Consider the following 23,349-nt stretch of genomic DNA (forward strand, 5'->3'; position numbering starts at 1 on the left):
GACTCCTTACTGATTTCTGTGGAAAACAGTGCAGTTTATATAGTGAGAAATAGAGCATAAGCAACTGTTTATTTGTGTTCTAGGACTGTAAGTTGTACAACTGCTGTGAAGATACCTTTAAATAATCACAGATTGGTTGAGGTTGGAAGTGACCTGGAGGTCACCTGCTCCACCCCCCTGCTTAGGCAGGGCCACCTAGAGAGATTGCTCAGGACTGTGTTCAGATGGGGGTTTAATATTCTTGGTTTAAAAGCTGTGAAATCGTCTATCCCAAACCTCCACGGTTATTTCCTTGAGAAATACAGAGATACTAAAGTACTTCTCTGATCTAAGTTACACCATGTCACCACTGTTTTTTTTTTTTCCCCTAACATGTAGGGGCATGATTTTTTAGGATTTATGAAATTAGCAAGTCTTTAGAAGCTGTTGATAAGCTTAGGTAAAGTGTATGCCTCCAGTAAGACTCTGTACAGAGGAGTTAATGCCTTAGGAAAATGACGAGAGATGCAAGTGGCTACAATGAAGTGATAATTGGTGGAATAGAAGGCAGCAGGGTAAGAATGACATAATTAGAGAGACAGCCCAGGAAGATTAACCCGGCTGTAGCATTCTGAATACATAAGAAGTCACCTGGGAGTTTGTTTTTGTCAGAGGATGAGGAAGTTCCTGGTACAGGTGTCAAACAGGAAGACTGAATGTCTTGTGAGAAGAAATGGCAGAATTTAGATATGACCTTCCAGTTCCTGAGAGGGAGTGGGGATATGTCCATTAGCTAGCACATAAGGAGAAAAATGTAATGTCATTACTGGTTGCTTTCCCAATCAGGAGAAGAGATGATGATGGTTTTGCTCTTTGCTATGTAGGGTTTATGGGCTTAAACATTTAATCGTCTTCGTGAGGCACCGCTCATACAGTACCTTAGCTAGCACTAGAGATTGAGTTCTGATTACTGCAACTGAAGCTGATTTTCATGTTGTATTTTTCCTCATGGGGAAGGGAAAAATGAGCATTGGACTTAGTTTTACACGTATGACTTTGCCTTGAGTCTGTGTACAGTATTGGTGAACCACTCAGTTCTGATTGCAACCATTTTATTTCCTTTTAAGGCAGATTTTTTCCTTCTGTGTTTTGAAATTCACTGTGAATAAGCTGGTTTACTCACTAGTATTACTGTCAAGAAACCTTGCCCTGCATGTAGCTTTTTGGCCTTTAGCTGTTTTGAAAGTCTCTTTTTCCAGAGGACTCAGGTAATAGAAAACCACCTGTATGTGGAATCTTGCTGGCTTTAGAGAGCCGAAGGGGACAAAGGGAATATGAAGCGTGTATTTATTTTAGAGTATAATGCAAACCATTGCAAGCCTAGACAGAATGGGCCTTTCTTTAAGTATGCAAATTGGTCCTCAGACTTCACGTCACAGTAATATTAGCCTTTAGGTCAGATGTAAATTGTTTTCCTAAACTTTAAGCTTGTCCAAATGTAAAACTAATGTGATGTGACCTCTCACTGCCCATAGGATCTGTGGGGGTCTCACTGTCACTGAATATAAATTGAACTCCTCCTATGAGAGTTCTTGGGGTTTTTTTTTCTTTATTTTACTGTAATTATCCAAGAGCAGGCGTAGTAATATGACACTGGTTTAGGTAAATGTACTATTAGTGGGGGAGGAAAGAATAACTAGCAAGTTCTATCAGTTAAGAGCTGAAGCAAAGGGGAACAGAAGTGTAGCACTTTGCATAAGTGAGATCTTGAAATCAGTGGTTTGGACGACAGACCGCAGATTATATTCATCTCAGTGTGGTAGTTTTACTGGGACAACATGTGCTATATTAATGAATGGCCAAAAAGGTTTTTGAAAACATTTATTCAACAGTACAGTGATTATCAGGTAAGGCAAATATGATATTGTAATAATATTACTGCTGAGGGGAAATCTAGCATACAGAATATGTCAGTATCTACCACCTTGTCCATCTGTTGTAATACTAATTTTTTAAGTCATTATAAATTTCATGTTGTGAGGTAATGCTGCGTTGCAAAAATGTGTTTATCTTTTTTTTAAAAAAAAGTCTTTCTGTGTTGAAATCTTTGCTCTATGGCTTAAGAATTTGTGAAAGTCTTGTACTTTCGAAATTTGTGGTGATTTAGTCAGAGATTTACAATAACGTCCTTGGTTTTTCAGGTTAATCTCCTAATTGACAATGAAGCAGAGAAGGATTACCTTTATGATGTGTTGCGGATGTACCACCAGTAAGATCTAGCTTTATATATGTTGTGTAGAATTTTACTAACATTTTTAAATGTAAAAAGTGAATATTCAAGATTTTAAGGGTCTTTCTATGAGCTACTAGAAAAATAGTTGAAGTAATATTTTTTTATCCTGTTTAATGAAGCCTTATACTTTTACAGTGAGCTGACAGACAAGGAAGGAGCATGTCTGTAATCACCCATGAAATTACTTTGGTTTTATGACTTTGCAGTTTTGTGAAAGAATTTGGTGGATTTGTATTGGGGGGAAAAAAAGAGCACCTGGATGATAAAATTGTTCTTAGGAAGCAGGAAGAAAACATTAATAAAATTCATTAGTGTTTCCAAATCATTATTGTTTCCAAATAATGCTAATATATTTGTGACTGAAGTTTTCACTCATTTTGGTTTTCAAAGATTTTTGCCAACTATTCAGGTAAAAATTTATTTGCACTGTTTTATCTGACAGCTGGGAATCTGTTTGGCATGTTTAACAGCTCGGGCTTATTGCAACATAACGGGGAAAAATGGTAAGGCGATAGGCCTGTTATCAGTCCTTTTGCTGAACTGATTTAAACCACAGTTGCTTAGGACCTGTATCATTGCAAATGAGATCGGCCTCCGAGCCATTGTTTTTCAAAGATGAGAATGTTTTTTCCACTCATCATAGACATTGTTTCCATTCATATCTTGATAGCATCCCAGCTGAGTGAAACGTAGATGTTTCCATCTGATGTTTGCGCTGAGCTGTAGTTATGGGTGTATTCAGCTGCATATCTGATTCAGTTTCACTCAGGTCTGTCTAATTCCTTCTCCATTCATAAAGCCTGTTGTTTGGAAAGCCGCTTGATTCAGTAGCTCTTAAATATTTAAAATCTTCTTGCAGTTACAAAATTAACAATGGATATAGTAACTTTTCTTCAATTTCCAAAATTGCAATGACTTGACCAAAATTTCCAATATCTCTGTGAACATATGTTGATGATGTATCGCTTTTGTGGAATACGTTATGAAGTATTCCATACACTTAATGTCTGCTTCACTTTGAATAACATTTCCAAAAGTATTTAACCTCTAATCCCATGTAACATGCATTCCTGATCTGTATTTTCATTACATGTGCCTCAGAAATATTGTATGCCAGGAAATGTAACTTATAAGAAAGGGAACAGCAAATAATACAGACGAAGTTTGACTGGGTGTTGTGTAGGAATAGCTCTGCTGAACCTCACAAGGGGAGCTGTTCCTCCACTCTTGCAGCTGGACAACGATGTACATGTTCTGGACCTGTATAACTCTCCTGGTGCTGACAATATTGAGGAGGCTACCTTGCATAGCTCTCATGAAACAGATGTTCACAGTGATTTAACTTCTGTAGATTTTGTTTGTTGATTACTGGCCCTTCAATTTTGAATTGAAAAAACCTTAAAACTTAAACCAGGTCTTTGCTCTAGCTACTGAGTATTGTGATTTTTTTTTTTTTTTTTTTTTTTTCCTGGATCAAAACAATTTGTCAGTCCCCTAAGTTCAGGAGGGGAAGGAGCTTGTAGCTTAGATTCACTTAGAAGGATTCCTAACTAGTAAGGAAAAAAACCCCAAACCTATTAGGCAGGTATATCTGATCTGGAAGGTTATTTCCAAATGGTTCCATAAATCTTCTGGGAACTCTCACAGTGAAACTCAAGATGACATCTATAAAAGTGATGTGTGTGACCTTAAAAGATAAAGGCAACACATAGGAGATTTCTGTTCTTTTCAAGCAGGTAGTTGTTATCCCTCTTTGCTTTGAGAAGGCTTGCTTTCTCAGAGGCTTTCTTTGGTTAAACCAGTATCTGCGTAAATAACTTTTTTTGGTAGGTTGAAGGGATGTGCAAATTTTGAAACCACATGTACAGCGAGTTATTAAATGATGCTTTGTGTTGGTGTGTTGATTATCTGTGCTTGTCTTGTCACTGTGTTTGTGTAGGTCTATGAATCTCCCTGTGCTTGTGGGGGACCTAAAACTCGTGATTAATGAACCAAGTAGATTGCCTCTATTTGATGCTATCCGCCCACTTATCCCATTAAAACACCAGGTGGAATATGATCAGCTTACACCCAAAAGATCACGGTAAGAGAACACAGAACAAGGCAACTAACTTAGATACGAGCAGGAAATAGAAAGTTTTCAGTTTAATTCTGAGTAAAATATCAGTAATCTGTGCAGAGCTGGGCATAATTATTTTACCTTTGCTATATTTGCTAGACGTACACTTTTGAGCTGTCTGAAATTGTTTGCAACATAGATTACTCCCTTACCCTGCTTTGAATAGATGAAAAAATAATACTTTCCAGTTGAAACAATCTTTTCTTGTTTTTCCTGCATTTAATAATTAAAAAATTCTTACAGCTCTAACCCTCTAGAAGCAGACAGCTTCAACGGTTGCAGACGTCTTTTTCTTATGAAAAAGGCTTTAGCTGACACACATCCATACAAATTTCAGTCACCTTTTGCTTTTTTTATGCCTAAATGTTGTGAGAGAAAAATAATATGTAACTGTCGCATGAAACGTTGTTGCCACAAAGTGTTCTGCAGCTGAACAGTCAAGTATCTTCCATTTTTGCAGAAAGCTGAAAGAGGTGAGATTGGATCGTTTGCATCCTGAAGGACTTGGAATAAGTGTGAGAGGTGGGGTGGAATTTAGCTGTGGCCTCTTCATCTCCCAGTTAGTTAAAGGAGGACAGGCAGACAGTGTTGGACTTCAGGTAAGAAAATTATATTCATGGCTGCTGTACCACAAAAGGCCTTTTGCTACAGTGTCAGGGAAGCGAGCAGTAAGAATTGTTCTTTAACATTTAGAGATAGCTATTGCTAAGGTGCTTTTGGTCGCTTGTAACAAAATCCATAAAATATGTAAGTCAATGCCATAGTAAATACCATTATACCGATGGTGAATCAAGTTATTAAAATTATGCTTTTCTTTTCACCAATTTTAATGGTATGTAAACCTTTTTTCATATTTGGGATTTGATAATTTTTGATGAGAGATGTCTTTCTGGAGTGTTTATACTTCATGAGCAGCAACAGTTAAATGTGAGCAGGTGGAAAGTCAGATCTCTAACTAGACTGTGGAAGAGTGTTTTAAGTTGCCAAATTAAATGTAGAACAGAGCATATAAATACTAAAAATGTTAATTCCACCTCGCACAGATATAGTTTGTGTAATGAAGTGTTTATTTGAGCTTCGTGTATAAATTGTGGGGGGTTTGGTTTATGCAACAGAAATACATAGAAGAACCTGTTTTTAACCATTTCCAGTATCCTTTGTACTGCATAGAATTGCACTTTCAGTGATTAAATTTTAGACACATAAACTGTAACAAGATTGGCAAAAATAATTATGTATAGAAACACATTTTTGCTATATCAGTACTTATGCAATTGGCATTCATGAAGTTTTGGGTATTTGTTTTTTTTGACTATGTCATGTCTTGCTTGTGTATATCATAGTGAAGAGAGAAGCGAGCAATTGCTATAGCAGATGCTTGTATCTTTCTATGCTTTCGAAGTTGATGAGGTGTATTAAATGTCTGTGTTTCTGAGTGGAAGGGCTGACATGCCTGGCTAATTCAATTTGTCAACTGCGAATAGTTGCTGGAAGTATTGACGATGAAGGATTATATTTAATACTAGTCCAAAAGTATTAGACTGGAATGATTCATTGCAGTATTCAATTAAACTAATGTGTTTTGTGGATATGCTTCAGTGTAACCCCATGACTCTTAGATTTAAAAAAAAAAAATCAAACAAAACACCTCTGTTGACAAGGCAGTGAAAGTTAGGGATCCGTGTTTGCGTGATTCATGCTGAGAGCTTTCTAAAATTTAAATAAATGCTCCTGTCTGTTTGCATATGTGCACGTGCCCTTTGTGCATTTGTACCTCTATATCACATTCACTACTTCAGAATCACCATTAAATTAGTCCCATCTTCTGGCAGCCTGCTCTGGACAGGCACAAGACCAGCTCCCTGAATGCTTTTAGAGGCTCCTTTTTCTAACAAGCCCACGAATGCAGGGAATACACCCCCACAAATTCTGTATTTAGTTAGAATCGAGAGGGTGGCATAGGACACCACAAACACTATGCTGGATGTGTCAGTACCCTACTTTTACACATGCGATTTGCCAATGGGTAACTCCAGAAAAAGGCACTGATGCACTTTCCCCGTGTTTGCACTCCAAAAGCTCATGTACCTTGTGCGCTACGTTACACAGTGAGAATGGGAAGTGTAGACAAGAGAGTTGTTCTTGGATTGTGATCAGCTCAGTAGAGAGATTCCAGCTGCATCCTTCCTCCTCTACTAGAAAACTGAGAAAAAGACAAAGACCGGTCACTTATATGGCTTTTGAAAACATCTCCTGGAAAATACTGGAAAGCATTAATTGATGCTGAGCAGTAAAGGACTTAGTAACCACTGTATTAAACTGTCATGCTAGTAAATTCATCTTAATGCTGTGTGGCAGCTCTGCCTCTCTGCTTGTTTCATACTCATGTTTTGACACAATCAGTAGATCAGCGATTATGCTCAGATGTTGTGCTACTGTAAGGATGTCAATTTTAGGTTTTTTCTCAGTATGCAAAAAGGCCCTACTGGCTTTCTGTGAGTGAGGCCATCGTCCTACGTGTTGGTGACAGTGAATGGGATTGTAAAGGATCTTTGGGCTGGGTTGTACAATTTGTACTGTAACGCAGAACATGGTTAGAGATTGTCAGACAAAGTAGGGACCATAAGGGGGAAATACGCTTCAGACTGACTATGAATTTGTTAGGGTTCAATTATATGTATTCATATGAACAGGTGGTGCTTCGCCAGTAATGTGTCTGACTTCCATTTTTTGATACGTGATGTTAAAGCTCAGCCTAAAGTGCCTTCATAATAGGTGGCACTAGGTGCTTCCTGAACCCCCTGGAATAACAAGAGCTGACAGGCAGCCCATTGTTCTAAACTGCTGTCTCACAGTAAAGCCAACTGCTTCTGAAATTTCACCCACCTGCTTTATTTAACTAAATCTCTACACATTTTCTATCCCAAAAATGCTGTCCGAGAAGGGTATAATAATCTTCTATTACACCATCAGTTTTACATCCTGCTGCCTTTTTTAAAAATTCCGATTCATTTTGCCTGATTGAAGTAGTTTCCAAGTTACATTAAAATGACTGAATAATCATGAAGGCTCACTGAGGCATTTGTAGTTTTGACCCTTTTTTAACTACAGTGTCTCTAAACGGCGAGTGTTTTGTCCTTTCATGGAGAAATGTACTTCATCTTTTTTTTTTTTTCTCTCTGCTTTTTGATACTTACATCTTTTGGGATACTGCTGAAAACAAACAGATGGAGATGGTATGAGTGATTAAAGTGCAAGAAGTATATAAAAAGAATTTTGAAACAGTGATGTTATTATGTAAAAACTCTTCAATTTCCTGAAAGCACTAAGTATTATATTTCTTATGTTAAAAGTTACAAATAATAGGCATTTTACTTGGGAAAAATTAGGTTTGCATCTTCCTTTTGAAAGTCTGTCATCTGCCTGTTTGATAGGGAAAGGGGAAACAGTGATCTATAGTGACAAAATAATTGTTACTGTTCTACTCTGCTCAATCCTGCAGACTTTTATCTCTGCTGCTTCAGATTCAGAAAGTTTGTATACAGTGATACCAGTATAAAAGTAACAAAATATATGAAAACAACTATTAATTATTTCCGTATATGGACACTTTTTTTCAGGAAAAGCTGTTCAAGTGTCCTAAAGAGAAGCAGTTTGTTACCTTCCAATGTCTCCTGTAGTTTAGCCTAGACTGGGGTATTGCTAAAGCACCCTGAGTCATACATTGTCAGTCAGTAACAGAAATGTGAATAGGATGAGTGAAGAGTACTAGACTGTCTTTTTGTTTTGGGGAAGAGTATTAAAAATATCTGTATGGGAAAAGCTCATTCTCATATGGCAGGAAAAAATAAAATATGCTCTTTTAAGTGTATGCCTCTTAGAAAGATGATATAATACTAAGAAATATGACTTGCTTAGTGAGTGATGACATCCTCAGAGCAACACTAGTTCTGCTGATGCAGTTACTTGGAGACTCAAAAACGGCACTGCCGTTTGCAGCCCGAAAACAGGGATGCTTCTGTGTGTTACGGCATCGCAGTTAATAACAGTAGGTTAGGTTACCCTTTTAAAAGGTTGGTTTGTGCAAACCCAGGCTCCGTGGTCTGTTATATAGCCTGTGTGATGGGTAAGATGTGAGTACAGGAGGGATCTTGAACTAAACTAAAAAAACACCCAAACACCCCCAACAACAAATATATAAGATCAACAGAAAAGTCCGGGTAAATCAAATGAGGTCGACATTGCATACTTGAGGTTAAATAGTTATACACAAACTTCTGGTGTTCTTGCAAGTGAGTAATCCAGAGAGAGGCCAGAGGTGGGAATGGAGGAAGCTTTTTGAGCGTTTTACTATTGAGGAACTCAACCTTCCTTTGTTAAGCAGAGGTCACTCGCTTCCCTACCATTTCCTAGAATAACCATCAGAATCCTAGATAGGTTGAGAGTCTTTATGGTTTGTAGAGGATATTGCGACTTTATGCACAGTGCCACAAGTCTGACTTGTCTCTGAGCCATTTTCTTCTTGGCAGTGCAGTCACATTTTAGTGCTAATCCCAGTCCTAAAAATGCCTTATTTACAATGGATTTCCTGAAGCTTTGAGGGCGATGAATAGCAATAGACTAAATTCTTGGATATGGGGTGGGAAGCTAGCTTAGGACTGCAATGGCATGGCTGCCAGGCCTGTGGGATGGATGGATGGGTGGGTGGATGGGTGTGATGTGATTTTGAACAAGTTGATGAAGTGAGTGTTCTTTCATAGCAAGAGCTGTGGGGGTGCAGACCCTGTGTGCTTTTCCTTGCCTGATTCTGCATTTTTACCACAGGGTGTGTGTGTTCAAAAGCCTTCAGTACTGACCTATTTCTGCTCTTATTAAAGATCGTGTTAAAAATCTGTCTGACTCAAATGGAAACAGTCAAGCTCTAGGAGTGCTGCAAATTGCACACAAGCCATGCCCTGGCTGAGATTTTTGGCTCCAGCAGGTGGAGCAGCAGCCCCACTGCTTGGGGGCTGGGGACCACAGGCTTTTTCTGACTCTGCAAGTGTGCACGCTCCCGCAGGACACTCACGTACTGCATTTTCTTTGCTTTTGTAGTCTTCCGATGCTGTGTTGTGTCAGACAAAAGTCTTTTAAGTTCAGTGGAGAGGGAACTGCACTACACGAGCTATGCTGGCAGAGTGGACGTGTTGTTAATGTTTTGTGTGCTCTTGCAGAGTATATGGCACTTGCCAGAAGTAGAAAAGTTTGTGAAAGAAGTGAAGAAGATAAGCAGGTGGTTTCTGGTTTTGTTGGGTTTTGGGTTTTTTTAGCTGAACAGATCACAGTAGGAAGATTCTATAACGCTTATTACACACCAAAAAAATGCAGACGGTGATGGCATGCCCTGTGTCCTGTCACCCAAGGGCAGACCTGTCACTGTGTGTGTTAATGTGACAGCCTTTAAGACACAGGCCACACTGAGGAATTCCTACTTCCAGTTCCACTCCCTGCTCTCACGTAAATGTGGTGATGAAAATTTAGGCTTTTGGTACTGAGCTGTGCAGTGCCAGAGAGGGAATCTCGGGCTGTCAGCAAGGTACAAGGAAGCTAGTCCTCAGTCCCATCAAACTTGTGTGATGGAGAAAACAGTGGATACACTGTATGATTTAGTCTGTATGGCCACAGTAGGTGATTTGCTCAGTCTGATGAAGACTGGCAGTGTTACCTTCTGTCCTTCCAGTGACAGTGAAGTTGTAAAGTTTCAGTAGTGGAGACGAGAAGTGCCTGGCTGAAAAGAAAAAATAAATACAGTTATATTTAAAAAAAAAAACAAACTAGGTCAGTTATCTAAGGTGGCAATTGCTCACACAGTCTTAACAAACATATTAAAGATTACAATATTTATTGTAATACTGTTGTGAATATTACAATGAAGTATTTAATTCTGTAAGCAGATAGTGGGTTTTGCACAATGACATTCTTTTTTGTACCACCTTAGTGTTTAGGACTGAATGAAGCTTCTTATTCCTCCCGTGCCTCCTGCATTCTGGAAGAGCTAACTCTTCTGATCTTCTGCAACAGCAGTTGAAAGTGTGTTCACAACTGATCTTGGCACCAGGGGCAGTCCCAAAGCAAGTGGATGAAAGGGAAGTTCTCAGATCAGAACTAGTATAGCCAGAGTCTTTATATTAACTAACTTTCACCAAATGTGTTATGATGAACCTGGCTCTTCCCCGAAACTTTTTGGTCAATGAAGATGTTCACTAAGACTGTAAAAATTGTGCTCTTAATCTGTAGTATAAGGACATTTTCCAAACCTAAAGTGAAAGCACAGAGCCTCTAAACAAAGTAATTGTAGATAGTTATCTTCATCTAAATTTGCCTCTGGGATAACACTAGTTTTATCTCCACTATTCAGAGCGCATGTTCTTGGTCTGTTCTGTACCCGACTCTGCTCTCTGCCACCCATGGAGCCCAAATATATATATTGCATACACACAGAGGCCTGAGTAAGCTTGGGAATAAGTGATTGACTTGCCTTCTGTCTCGTGGGAGCTTCCTTCTATGTTTCTGTCTCAAGTTTTCTAACTTTTTTCCTATCGTACAACAGGGAGAATACCACAGCCTAGGGCCACTGTAGGGTAGTGGTACCATCTCTCAACCATAGTATAAGATGGGTTGGTGCTGTGAAACACTTGAAAATCTGTCACACATGAGTGGCATGAAATTTTGTACCTACTGTAGATGGCCCAAGAAGACTTAAGCTACTGCACCCCAGAATAAGCATTCATTACGCTAGTACATGACTACTGTAATTAATCAGAGATTGCATCTGAAAATTCCATTAAAATAATTCATTGTTCTGAATCCAGAATCAAGCAAGGTAATCAGACCAAGTTTAGTTTCCTATTGATCAAAATAGTTGAGGAGGTGTCCCAGAGAACATGTGGTAAATGCCTGACGTATGAAGGAAGAATGTCACTCCAAAATCATTTGAATTGAAATATGGACACTTGTGTTTAAGGTAATCTGTGGAGTACAAGTATGATGTGTAGAGACTAGCTATTATTTATGAAATTCTTATTTCTGCCCTTCTGGTGTTAAATATTAAGTTCAAATAAATACAGGTAAACCTGATCTGGACATTACCTGAAATTGAAGAAGTATTCAGGACTCAACATTACCAAACCTTTGCATCAAAAATGATTGCTAGATAGCATCATTGCTTAAAAACCTTTTAACGTTAATTCACAATTTATTTTTTCTTCTCCCTTTCATTCTTGAGGTCGGAGATGAGATAGTTCGTATAAATGGATATTCCATTTCGTCATGCACACATGAAGAAGTCATAAACCTCATTCGTACAAAGAAAATAGTGTCCATAAAAGTAAGACGTAAGTAACATAAAAAGATAGAGTATATCACTAAAGATTGCTGTTAATAGGTTGCTGGTGATCTGTAGAAAGTGTTACTAAACAGGATATTTTTCTTTTTCAGATATTGGCATGATACCTGTCAAAAGGTAACGGTATTTAATTTGAAAACAAGTTAGATAATTTCATTTTCATGTAGCCTCTTCAGTATCCAAAGAAACTGTGTTTATATATTTGAAAAAGTGTCAGTGGGCATCCCTGTAGCTGATTAAAATGGCACATCCTTTGTGATAAACAGGCAGATGTCTTGTTTGATGAATCTGACTTTTTATGCCAGTTCTTAAAAGAACCAATTTCTATTTCCTCATTATCTGTGGATATTACTTGGAAATTTCATTATCAATGTACCTAGCTTAATAGAGAGCTCCACTGCTGCTCTATGTACGTAACATTTGAGGATTGCTTCAGAGCTTAGAAAAATTTCAAATTATTGTCCCCTTGCAATTGTTGTTGAATAGTTGAAACTTTAAGTAGAATGTTTGAGAAACGTTAACGATGGGAGGTGTCGCTCTGCAGAGACCTTTATATAAGTTATTCAAGTTGTTATGATTATTTTCACAGTCCTTCTTAGAGTTTCCCAAAATTGTTTAACTTGAGGAGGTTTTCTGAATTTTATGTTTGACCAGCTTTACTAGCCTAAATAATTGTATGCTTGTTTGATGTTCTATTTAAATTGCTGGAAAATAAACCAGTTGTTGTGAGCAGTATCCAAAGGAACTTGTGGATGCAAAATAGGAGGCCGCATTCCAAAGTAGCTTCTTGGATACATTTTTATTTATTTTGTCCCCATTATTTTAAATTACTTTTTCCTTCCAGTTCAGCAGATGAACCCCTTAAATGGCAATATGTGGACCAGTTCGTGTCAGACTCTGGGGTAAGAGATCAGTATTTTATTAAGGTGTCTTCTGGGAAATCTGTAGTGGTTCTGAAACACCTTATTCTCTGACCTTGTCACGGAAGTTATTGTATGTATTACTATGATGCAATATCTTGTTACAAGTGTTCTGGGAGAAACATCTTTTGTGATATGAAATGATTCTAGAATCATTAGGTAAGGAAAGGGCAGGATACAAATGAAATGTCTTTTACTCATTAGCTGGTACTTTATTTTGCTTGAGCTTATTAACTTACCAGGCTATATGCTGCTGTATGTATCTTTAACAGATTATTTGGCCTATCTTAGCTATATTAGTGGAGGAATGACAGGTATGAATGTGACTTCTATGGGTTGCAGCAGTGAAAAAAGAGACCACAATTACTGTTCTTTTGCTTTCAGGAAGAAAAGAAAAACTGAATTAAATAGTGAGCATTATCATGTATTTTTCTAGCTCTTTTGTCAGGAAACATCTAAATTATTATTTTGCCATATCACTTTCCTCTGATTTTCCTTCACCCTTTTCTGAAGACAGACTTTGACTATTTAAACAATCTTCTGCAAATAGAAAGTTCAGCCTTTCACCTCAGCCATGCATCTCCACCGAAATGGCTGTACTTTGCGTTTGTCTCCAGTAGGAAGGAGGAATCTTATTTTGATGGTAGGGTTTGATCCTAGCTTCATGAAGCTTTATACTAGTCTTGATAAGGGCTCAACACAGAGTAACATCTGCAGCGTTTTTTTAATCCCCCTACAGGAAGGAAAGGGCAGTGTTGCTGGTCTTGCTTCTTCTGGAGGGAGAGACAATAAAGAGAAGAAAGTCTTCATTAGCTTGATTGGTACAAAAGGCATGGGTTGCAGGTGGGTATATGTTTCTTATTTAATGTCACTGGTTTGTTAAGGGAGACATCCAAGGCAGTTATTTCCATTCTTCGTTGATGTGATATCAGGAAAATGGAGATGCTTGCTGGATCAGGAAGGCAAACTGGAAGGAGGGTATCTGTAGCATGCATTACATGTTATTAGACAAAGCATAAATACCTGTGTTAGAAGTTCTGACTTCAAACCAAGAAAATCTTTTAAATTTAAAAATAAGAGCAGGCTAAAAGTGATGTAATACAAGTTGTCATGGAATTAGATCTTTTAAGTGCTTTTACATTTTAAAATACTTTCAAATGCTGCACTGTGACATAGCAGGTTCCATCACTTTCCGTTGTCAGATTCCCTCGCTGAACTTAGACTACTTTCTGTGACCCTTTTCAGAACTAAGAAGCCATCGTACAGATATATCCAGTTCCTAAAAGTAATGTTGAATTTGCAAGAATTTTAGAAATACGAACAGATGCTTCTCAGACTGCTGTCCTTGCAGCTCGTTACGGAGGTTTTCAGGTAGAAAGGATATTGTAAGATTTAGTATATATTTAGGAATGTATAGGTGAAGTTATCAAGACTGAACTGCACAGAATATTTTCTAAATTGTAAGTTTACTTTCGTATTATTTGGAAGATCTAAAGTTTTTTAAAAAATTACTTACAAACCTGGATTGGTGATTCAACATCACCCGCTGGATGTACTATCTGCAAAAATCTTTGCTGTGTCTGGGTCCAGCTTAGACTGCAGCATAAAGTTTCCAGGCTAGATGTCGGCCCCTGGTTGAAACATCCCTCTTGCTTCTAATAAATAATCCTGGAAAATAACATTGTTATACATATAGTATAGCGCAGTTCAGTGGGTAAATGTGCAAGCAATTAGTAACTCTTCATTGTGTTACATGCTTGCCTTCAAATGTCATTACTGTCCCAGTCCCTTAGACGGGGTAGATCAGTATACTATGTTAGTTTCAACATCTAAGGAAAAATCCAGAAGCTGGGATATTTTTTTTTTACCTTTTTCTTAAATCATAGTTTTGTGGTGTAAAGGATAGAAAAGTGGGATGATAAACCATCGTGTGTGTACTGGCAAATTTTGGTGTTTCAGAGTAGGCTAATACCACAAAAATATTGTTTAATCAGAAACAAATTATGAGAAAACAGCTTAGACTTCTCACTGTATTACACTGTATTATTCTATAAATATTGTCCTATAAATGTTTGGTTTTTATATTACACCAGTATTTCCAGCGGTCCAACACAAAAGCCAGGCATTTTTATCAGCAACGTTAAGCCGGATTCTCTTTCAGCAGAGGTGGGTTTAGAGGTAAGTACGTTACCTTCCAAGGCAGGTACCACAAGGAAATCTTGTTTGGTATTTATTACTTCAAGGATTCTGGATCACTGTAAAGTCACTAGCTGTGTTATTGGGTTTTTTTTTCCATGGCAAAGAAATAGGTTGTGGTTACATTTCAAATGAAGGAAGTTTCCTAGATTTTAAGAACATGAGTGCCCTCCTGGGTCAGACCAGTAGTCTGTTGAGCTCAGTATTTGGTCTCAAACAGTGGCAACAGGAAATGCTAATAGAGGAGCAGGCCTGGCCAGTTTCTAGTCTGTTCTCCTTATAGTCTGACAGTACCTATGATTATGGTATTAAGAATCATAGAATCATTAGGTTGGAGGAGACCTCTGAGATCATCAAGTCCAACTGTTGACCTAACACCACCTGCCCACTAAACCATGTCTTAAAGTGCCACACCTACATGTTTTTTGAACACCTCCAGGGATGATGACTCCACCACTTCCCTGGGCAGCCTGTTCCAATGTTTGACTACTCTTTTGTTAAAGAAATTTTTCCTAGTGTCCAATCTAAACCTCCCCTGGCGTAACCTGAGGCCATTTACTCTTGTCCTATCACTTGTTACTTGGGAGAAGAGACAGACCCCCACCTCACTACAACTTCCTTTCAGGTAGCTGTAGAGAGCAATAAGGTCTCCCCTCAGCCTCTTCTCCAGGCTGACACCAGTTCCCTCAGCCGCTCCTCATAAAACCTGTTACCTGTTCTCCAGACCCTTCACCAGCTTCGTTGCTCTTCTCTGGACACGCTCCAGCACCTCAATGTCCTTCTTGTAGTGAGGGGCCCATAACTGCACGCAGCATTCAAGGTGCGGCCTCACCAGTGCTGAGTACAGGGGCACAATCACCTCCCTACTTCTGCTGGCCATGCCATTTCTGATACAGGCCAGGATGCTGTTGGCCACCTTGGCCACCTGGACACACTGCCGGCTCACATTCAGCTGGCTGTTGACCAGCACCGTCAGGTCCTTTTCCACCAGGAAGCCTTCCAGCCACTCATCCCCAAGCCTGTGGTGCTGCATGGAGTTGTTGTGACCCAAGTGCAAGACCCAGCACTTGGCCTTGTTAAATCTTATAGCGTTGACCTCAGCCCATTGACCCAGCCTGTCCAGCCTCCCTACCCTTGAGCAGATCAACACTCCCAGCGAGTATATCTCTTTGTTTTCATTTCATGTATGTACTAATTTAGTGTCTGTACTAAAATTTGGATTAACTCCTTTAGGTTGGTGATCAGATTGTTGAGGTAAATGGAGTGGACTTTTCTAATGTGGATCATAAAGAGGTAAGATCAAGTCTGCCTAATTCCATGAATTCATAGTTGTCAGCTTATTAAACATCTGTCTGATTTTCCTGGCTGGAAAACATATATTTTTATACTGGGCTACTTAATGAAAGAGATTGTGTATTGAACATGGGAATTTGGAAATTTGAATACCTACCACTCTGTTTAGTTTAGGTAGGTCTTCTGGAAATTCCAGCCTTGACAACCAGCAACTTTCATCCGATATATACAGGCCTTTTGTAACTTAATTCAGACTGATTTTTGTTTTGTTTTAATTTGCAGGCTGTCAGAGTGCTCAAAAGTAGTCGTACTTTGACTATCTCCGTGGTAGCAGGCGCTGTAAGTAGTTTATAAAATTTGTGAAAATTACTATGTGGGCAAGTAAATAATAATTAAAAAAAAAAAAAGGTAGTAAAGCTGTGTTTCTTTATAATGTCTATACCACTAAATTCTGTTAAACCAGGGCAGTGTTGAGTGGCTTTTGATTATTTCATTGATAATTATCCATAGTATTCTCAAATAAAACAGTTTCATGGCTGTGGGGCAGTGCAAAACTATTCCCTTGACAAGGAATAGAAGTTAACTTTATTGTAGTAGTTTTTCTTGTTTGAGACCTGTTCTAATAGATAGCTGCTTCTGCTGAAACATGAAAGGTGAATTGGATTAGAGTCAATTTTTCGTCCTGAATAGCTGATGTCTTTGTCTTACTCCAAATTAATTCCTTGTGTAACTGTCTATCTGATCTCTTTAGTGTATCAACGTATTAAAAAATGTTCAATTTTCTATTTCCACTGTTTTGTACAACAGAACTATATGCCTTTGAGGCCTAATTTAAAGCCAGCTAAAACTAATTAAATCTTCCCACTGACTTCCATGTGACTTTCAAGAAATGTTTTAATGTTCTTACTGCATTAATCCTTCTTACAGTAAAATGTATAGTTCTATACAAGAGGCTACTCAAGTTCCATAGACTAATCAAAGATGGTAGTTTCTAATTGCCTTGCAACTGAATTAAATAAGGAAAACAAGATTTAATAAATCATTTAAGCTGCTTCCTAAGGGTTCATGTGTACTGTGTAGCTATATTAAGGAATTAATGGTTTAATTAAACTACTCTTACATTAACAAAAGGTGTAATTGTTCAAAGGCATTGTAGATACTGATAAAACAAATGCTCCAGACTAGTTGATTAAGCACCAGGAACTCAATCAACATCCTAAGGACTTAGTTTCAACTTCCAGATATGTTACTAACTGTTAGAAAAGATGCGTTCTACTCCAACGTGTTCCACTGGGGTTGGATCCTTAAAATAGTCAGTTGTTGCTGTGGAACTCTTCTGCTCCACCCTACTTCACCTTGCCTGTCTCTCCTTTCCTCAGTACACATCTTTGTACTGAAGAAGAGATTGCAAAAGGAAACAGCTTCTCTACTCCTCTTTCTTGGTCAACAAAAACCCTGGTGCAAAGGCATTCTTCACTGCCTGTTTTTGTTCAAGCTGTCTGTTTTGAGACTGAGAGACATGAAAAATCCTGCCTTCCTATTTAACGTGGGATTTTAATTTCAGTCATGAAAATTAGATAAATGTTATCAAAATGTCCTGCAAATAGCACCATGGAAATACGTTTCTTGACTAGGAAATAGCACTAGTGTCTTAACTGTAAAGCAAATGAAACAGGAACAAAACCAACTGAAACGCATCAACTACATAACCTTTTGGCAATGTATCTTCCCTGTATTTGGGTTCCCTGTATTTGGGTTCTCTGGAACGACGATTCCCTGGAATGACGGTACATTTCCACAGCAGCCAGGCACAAAGGCATTAAAACGCAGTAACTGTGTAGTTGTCTTCCACACTGAGATTCATTCAATGTGGTGTTCTCTATCATTGTATTACTCTGTTAGATTTCCAGAAAGTGTGACGCACTCAGCATGTCTTTGTCATGACCACTACGCTGTTGTTGCTGACTTCAGTAGTTGCATGCCTCTTCTGGGGTGTTTAGCACGTCATAACTTTGAGGCTAAAACTGGAGTAGCTCTTTGGAATGGAGTGGTCAGATGTTTCAGGGTCTTTCAGAAAGCATTCCTCAGCAGAAGTGATGTGAGGAAGTGGCAGATGTGCTAGTATGTAATTGGTTTTGAATTATTTCCTAGAAGAACTACACTCATGAGACTTTTCCACAACTGATTTGGGTGGCGGTTCTGATTGCAGGGAAAGGAGCTGTTCATGACTGCAGAAGAAAGGCAGAGAGAAGCACGTCTCCGTGAGCAAGAACGCCAGGAGTTAATGCATCAGAAGCGACTTGCACTGGAGACTAACAAAATCATCAAAGAGCAGCAAGAGAAAGAGAGACTGTAAGGACTCTGTATAAGACAGACTGAAAAATTTAGCTTGGATTTGGAAAGGGCATGGAAGACAGGTGCAGCTGTGAGAAGATTCCCAGCTTAGATTAATTTTGCTGTTGCAGTCTCTGTTCATAAGTCCTTATCCTTTGTTGCTCTTGATATTCTGGGTATTTAAAGCTGATATCATTCAAATGCATCTTGAATAGAAGGTTCACTTTGTTCCCAACTGTCATACCACTATGATTCAGTGTGGTATTAGTTATTTTCCTGATGCCATTCCCTCTTCCTTTATTTTTAGCAGGACAGTTACAGATTTTGTACTCTCACAGTAACATGCTATGGAATTGTCTCAGAAGGAGATAGTGATTTAGAGTTAATAAATGATATGCCCTTGTCACCCAGATGGCCATGAATGTCCTTAGTGTTCCTGTGAAAGTCTATTGAACCCTTGGTATCTTAAAGATGACTTTTAAAAAGGAGCAATTTTCCCCAGTGCCTATGTATTTACTGTCTGTATCTTGTACTAACTGTACGCTGACACACTTTGTGCAAGTTCTTACTCAGAAAATACTATTTTTATCATGGTGTCCTAATTCCTCTTATTATAGAAGAAAACTGGAGATTTCCCAGAAGGCTGCAGAGGAAGAAGAGAGATATCGCAGAGAAATAGAGCAGTAAGTAAAAAACTTACATAGGCAATATGCTGCCAAAAAAGGGCCCTTACATGTTGGATGTGGCTGAAAACATCCTGCATGTTCTTTTCTAATAGAATTGCGTAATATTTCCTAAACGTAGGGTCCAGTGCATGTGAGTATGCCATTACACCAGTTACAGAACAGGAAATTGATCTGAAGATCAGCACCTGGAAAACATGAGGGTTATGATGATAATAAATTCAATATGAAATTGAAGTTGAGTGCTTCTTTTAAAAATGTGTTATAAATGTGTAGAGAAACTTCAGAGTAAGGAAGTTCTGTGTCTCAGAACTTGTTCACTCTGTTGTCACTGAACCGTTACATTTAATTCTAACAGAAAAAAAGGAAATGAATACTGCAAGGAAATGGATCAGGAAAGAAACAGAGAATGACTAGAGTTGGAACAACATGCATATACTCTGGGGCTTGATGACTTATCCCTTTAGGTTATATTTAAAAAAAAAAAACCCTCAAACAAAACAATGGTAGTTTGCTCGTGATCTGTAAGACTGTACGTACTGTGGAATTTAATAGCCTTTTCAGTTTATCCAACAGTTCTGAAAGCAAAAGCTCTGTAGATTTAGACTAAAATAAGGACTATGTGGTGCTAATTGTGTTGAATAGAAGTTTCAATCATCATAAATTTTAAGTAGGCTTTTGCTTTTTGAAGGAGAGAATTAATTAAATTAAAACTGTGGCACTGAAAGCAGAAAGTTCTGTAACCTATTTTATTAAAGAAATCTGATTTTTTATTATCACAGCCTATTCTGGATTTAAAAATTGGTGATTCTAAGAATTAGACACATTCAAAGACTGTATCATAATAAAGTCAGTACTGTAAATGTAACTTAAGCATTGTTTTACATTTGGAATTTTAAAATTAACCAGTATAACATGTTGTTCTCACAGTAATTAATTTCCATTCTAAATGCCATTTGGAAATTGCATGGAAGAATGTGTGAAATTGCACAATATCTGTTTTGATGCAGCATTCAGAGCTAACATTGACCCTGAAGTGTTCAGCTTTGCACCTTTAACATCTTAAACAGTTTTTAATGCATATTCATTCACTTAAGTCCCTTTTCGTGTAACTGTATTAGCTAAAATTCTCTGATAGAAAAAGTGCAGGGATTTCTGAATGTGAGGTGCAAAAAGGAATATGTTCTTCAGCTGCCACAAGAGAAGAATCTTCTGACAGTCCTGCTGTGGTCTCTACTGCAGCACATGGATGAATTCTTCGATGTTTTCCTTTTCTAATTCCTGGGAATAGATAATGTCCTGTTCTTTATTGTGGTCTATTGTAGAAATTCCTGCAATAGCCATGGAAAGCTGCTAGAAAAGCAGACCTTCACAGGTGAAGAATGATTCTGTTCTCCAAATCTAGATTGCCTGTCTGTCATAGTGAATGTTTGATAATCCGCAGTATCCTTCTGCACTAAGTGCGTCTTTACTCACCTAGGGAGGACTTTCATGATTAGGCTGCCTTGAAGGCTGCTCGTTGTAAGGTCTAGCACGTCTTTATACTTCCTTGTGTAATTTCCAGGTGCTGCTCAGGCACTTGTTAAGCTTTTCCATATTACAATTCAAACTGTTAAGTCAATGTCAGTCTTCTTCGTGGAGGAAGAATGGTAGCATACGAACTTAGATTTAATCTGAAGCTTAGGTTTAATAAGTAATTGCAGGCAGGCAGTTTCATTAGGATATGAACGCTTTCCTGATTAACAGTTTGTGAGGATGACACTTTGCTCAATATTTAAAATCCTTTCTCCAGGATTTCCTTGTATAAAGTCACTGTGCCCTTTATTAGTATCCTGCATACACTTTAGGAAAAGTTTCAGAGGTCCTTAATTCTGTGTGCTTCAAGTTACATTGTAACCCCATTTTTTTTAATCAAAATGAAATGTAAAAACAAATCTAAACATTCTGTCCAATGTTCCTTGCTATTGACTATGTCTTTAAATTTAAGTACTGGCCTCAGCTGCAGGTTTAATAGTGTTTTGACCATGTGTGGATATTTTTTTACTTTACCTTAGCTAATTTAGAGATGCAAAAGATAATCCAAGTATAAATAGATCGTATATATCTAAGACTTGGTAAATTTTGGCACCATATATCAGTTTACCAGTTCAAGACAGGCTACAGCCAAGAAAGATCTTGGATCACTGAAAGGCACACTATATGAAGCTACAAGCTATGAATTTATACAGGAGTTCTCTTGTGACCTACTTGAGGATTTGCTGAATTTTCCTTCAAAATGTCTTTTTTTGATCATGGTGCCTTCTAGGTAATTAACCTGTTTTATGAGCTCCTTTGTCCTTAAGTATGACGATTCTTGGTTTTTTCTTTTATTTTTCCTAGAATGCTAAATTTAACACAGTTTGTGTCTCAAAAGTATTTAGTTCTTTATGGGAAGAGTCACTTGTTAGTGTAGCCTAGAACTACATGTTTAGGAAGCAATCATCAAAATGGAGATAAGTTATAGAAATAAGACACACTCTTTTTAGGTATAGTTTAACATTGTAAATTATCTGATTTAGGCATGTGGTAGATGTTCTGTTGCTTAGTATTTTAGTTAAAACTGACTATTTTTCTAATAGATACTTCCCAGTTCTAAAAATGAAAAATTATTAGTTGAGAGATCGTATTTGGTTTCAATTAAGGTGACGGTATTGTAATGTATCAGTCTGGGTTTCATATCTGTGCAGGTGTTTATATAACTGGCCTTAGAATTCTCAATATTAAATAAGAATATTTTACTGAGTTACATTGTATTTTACAAATTAGCTTAGTAGCTTAGTAAATAAAAATTAGATGATGAAAGGAATTTGGTTTGGGGGAAGGGGCAGTTTATTATGCTTTGTATTAAAGAGAAAACACCAAACATAGTGAACAGTAAATAATTGTGATAAATTTATATTGGTGCTGTTGTTTTGATACTCAGAATTCCTAGCTGCGGTTTTTTTCCTTTAGGATAACAGCAGAGGAAGAGAAATTTAAAAAGGAGTGGGAAGAAGACTGGGGTCCTAAAGAACCTCCCAAATCTCTACAAACTGTGACTGCGGAAGTGCACTCTGCCCCTCGTTCCAAACACAAAAGTGAGTAATTGATCTCAGTCTGCTTCCTAGGGAAAGTATTTGTTTCAGACACATCACTGAGCTGTATGGAATATAGCACCAGTTTGTGCCCAAGCCAAGCTAGCTATGACTTGGCTATTTTCAGAAGACTGGGAGCATATGATAGATTAATTTAATATCTCTCACTTAACAGGTACTTAGCTCAAAAAAATCCACAATCATGGTTTTTCCCAATCAGCAGGAGGGGAAAAAAAAAAAAAAAGTAAAGCTTACTAAGAAATTGTCTAAAATATCAACCTATTTAGCTTGGGGTTTTGGTACTTTGCTTTCCGTGTGTTTCTGTTCAGTGTTTCATCTGTCAACCTTTTCATGGAGCAGTTCTTGCATCAGTAGACTTGTGCTGACTTCCACTATGTGCCCAAATGGAAGTAATGCTGCATTTTTTATATGATTATGTTTTATGTCCATGTGGATAACCTGAGATTCAAATACTAACTTATATACATATGAGTGCTTTTGTCTCAGTGAAGAAAATATTACTTATTACTGTAAGTAATATCTTGGGTTTCATGGGCATTTTGTTGCTGGGTTTTGTTACTTTTCAAAATGAAAGTATGAAGAAAGGGAGACCAAGTGTTTGGTTTTGTTCTTGCATTTGGAATTAGCTTTGAGCTTTCTGCATTAATCATATCAGCAAATCATTTAAGATCATTTTTATATTTGAGATCTTGGGAGGCGGTGTGTTTGAAGGTAGAAAACTACTGCTAGGTTTGCAGTCTCACTTGGAGTGAATGAATGCACTTTGTACTACTCCTGTTGTTACCTTTGTTCTTCTCCCTTACTCTAAATCAGTGTATTATGGAGAGTGCAGACTATGGTTCTGAGTACTTTTGTCTGCTTGCTTCTAACTGAAAAAAGATAGATATGGAATCCCTGCTTTTGACTTGGAGGAAATAAATCCAATGTTTAGTTTTCAGAAAAATCTAAAGATCTTTCCCCTCATCTCTTCAGCAGGAACTCTGTCCTCTCTTACTTTGGCAGTCTTTGGTGGCT

General features: G+C 37.9%; 1 protein-coding gene across 1 annotated transcript in view; it reads left to right on the forward strand.

Moving 5' to 3' along the window:
• Window positions 1-1,817: 1,817 nt before the first annotated feature.
• Window positions 1,818-23,349, forward strand: part of USH1C (USH1 protein network component harmonin) — a 45,577-nt gene continuing 24,045 nt past the window's right edge. Inside the window, exons 1-14 of the mRNA XM_086471963.1 lie at window positions 1,818-1,886; window positions 2,181-2,248; window positions 4,212-4,355; window positions 4,852-4,990; window positions 11,656-11,764; window positions 11,868-11,892; window positions 12,620-12,677; window positions 13,435-13,538; window positions 14,789-14,873; window positions 16,125-16,184; window positions 16,467-16,523; window positions 18,394-18,536; window positions 19,136-19,201; window positions 22,193-22,317. Coding sequence (XP_086328089.1) covers window positions 1,818-1,886; window positions 2,181-2,248; window positions 4,212-4,355; window positions 4,852-4,990; window positions 11,656-11,764; window positions 11,868-11,892; window positions 12,620-12,677; window positions 13,435-13,538; window positions 14,789-14,873; window positions 16,125-16,184; window positions 16,467-16,523; window positions 18,394-18,536; window positions 19,136-19,201; window positions 22,193-22,317 — 1,252 coding nt within the window. The remainder of the gene's footprint in view (window positions 1,887-2,180; window positions 2,249-4,211; window positions 4,356-4,851; window positions 4,991-11,655; window positions 11,765-11,867; window positions 11,893-12,619; window positions 12,678-13,434; window positions 13,539-14,788; window positions 14,874-16,124; window positions 16,185-16,466; window positions 16,524-18,393; window positions 18,537-19,135; window positions 19,202-22,192; window positions 22,318-23,349) is intronic.

This window comes from Leptosomus discolor, chromosome 12, assembly GCF_034619465.1.
Source record: "Leptosomus discolor isolate bLepDis1 chromosome 12, bLepDis1.hap2, whole genome shotgun sequence".
NCBI lineage: Eukaryota > Metazoa > Chordata > Aves > Leptosomiformes > Leptosomidae > Leptosomus > Leptosomus discolor.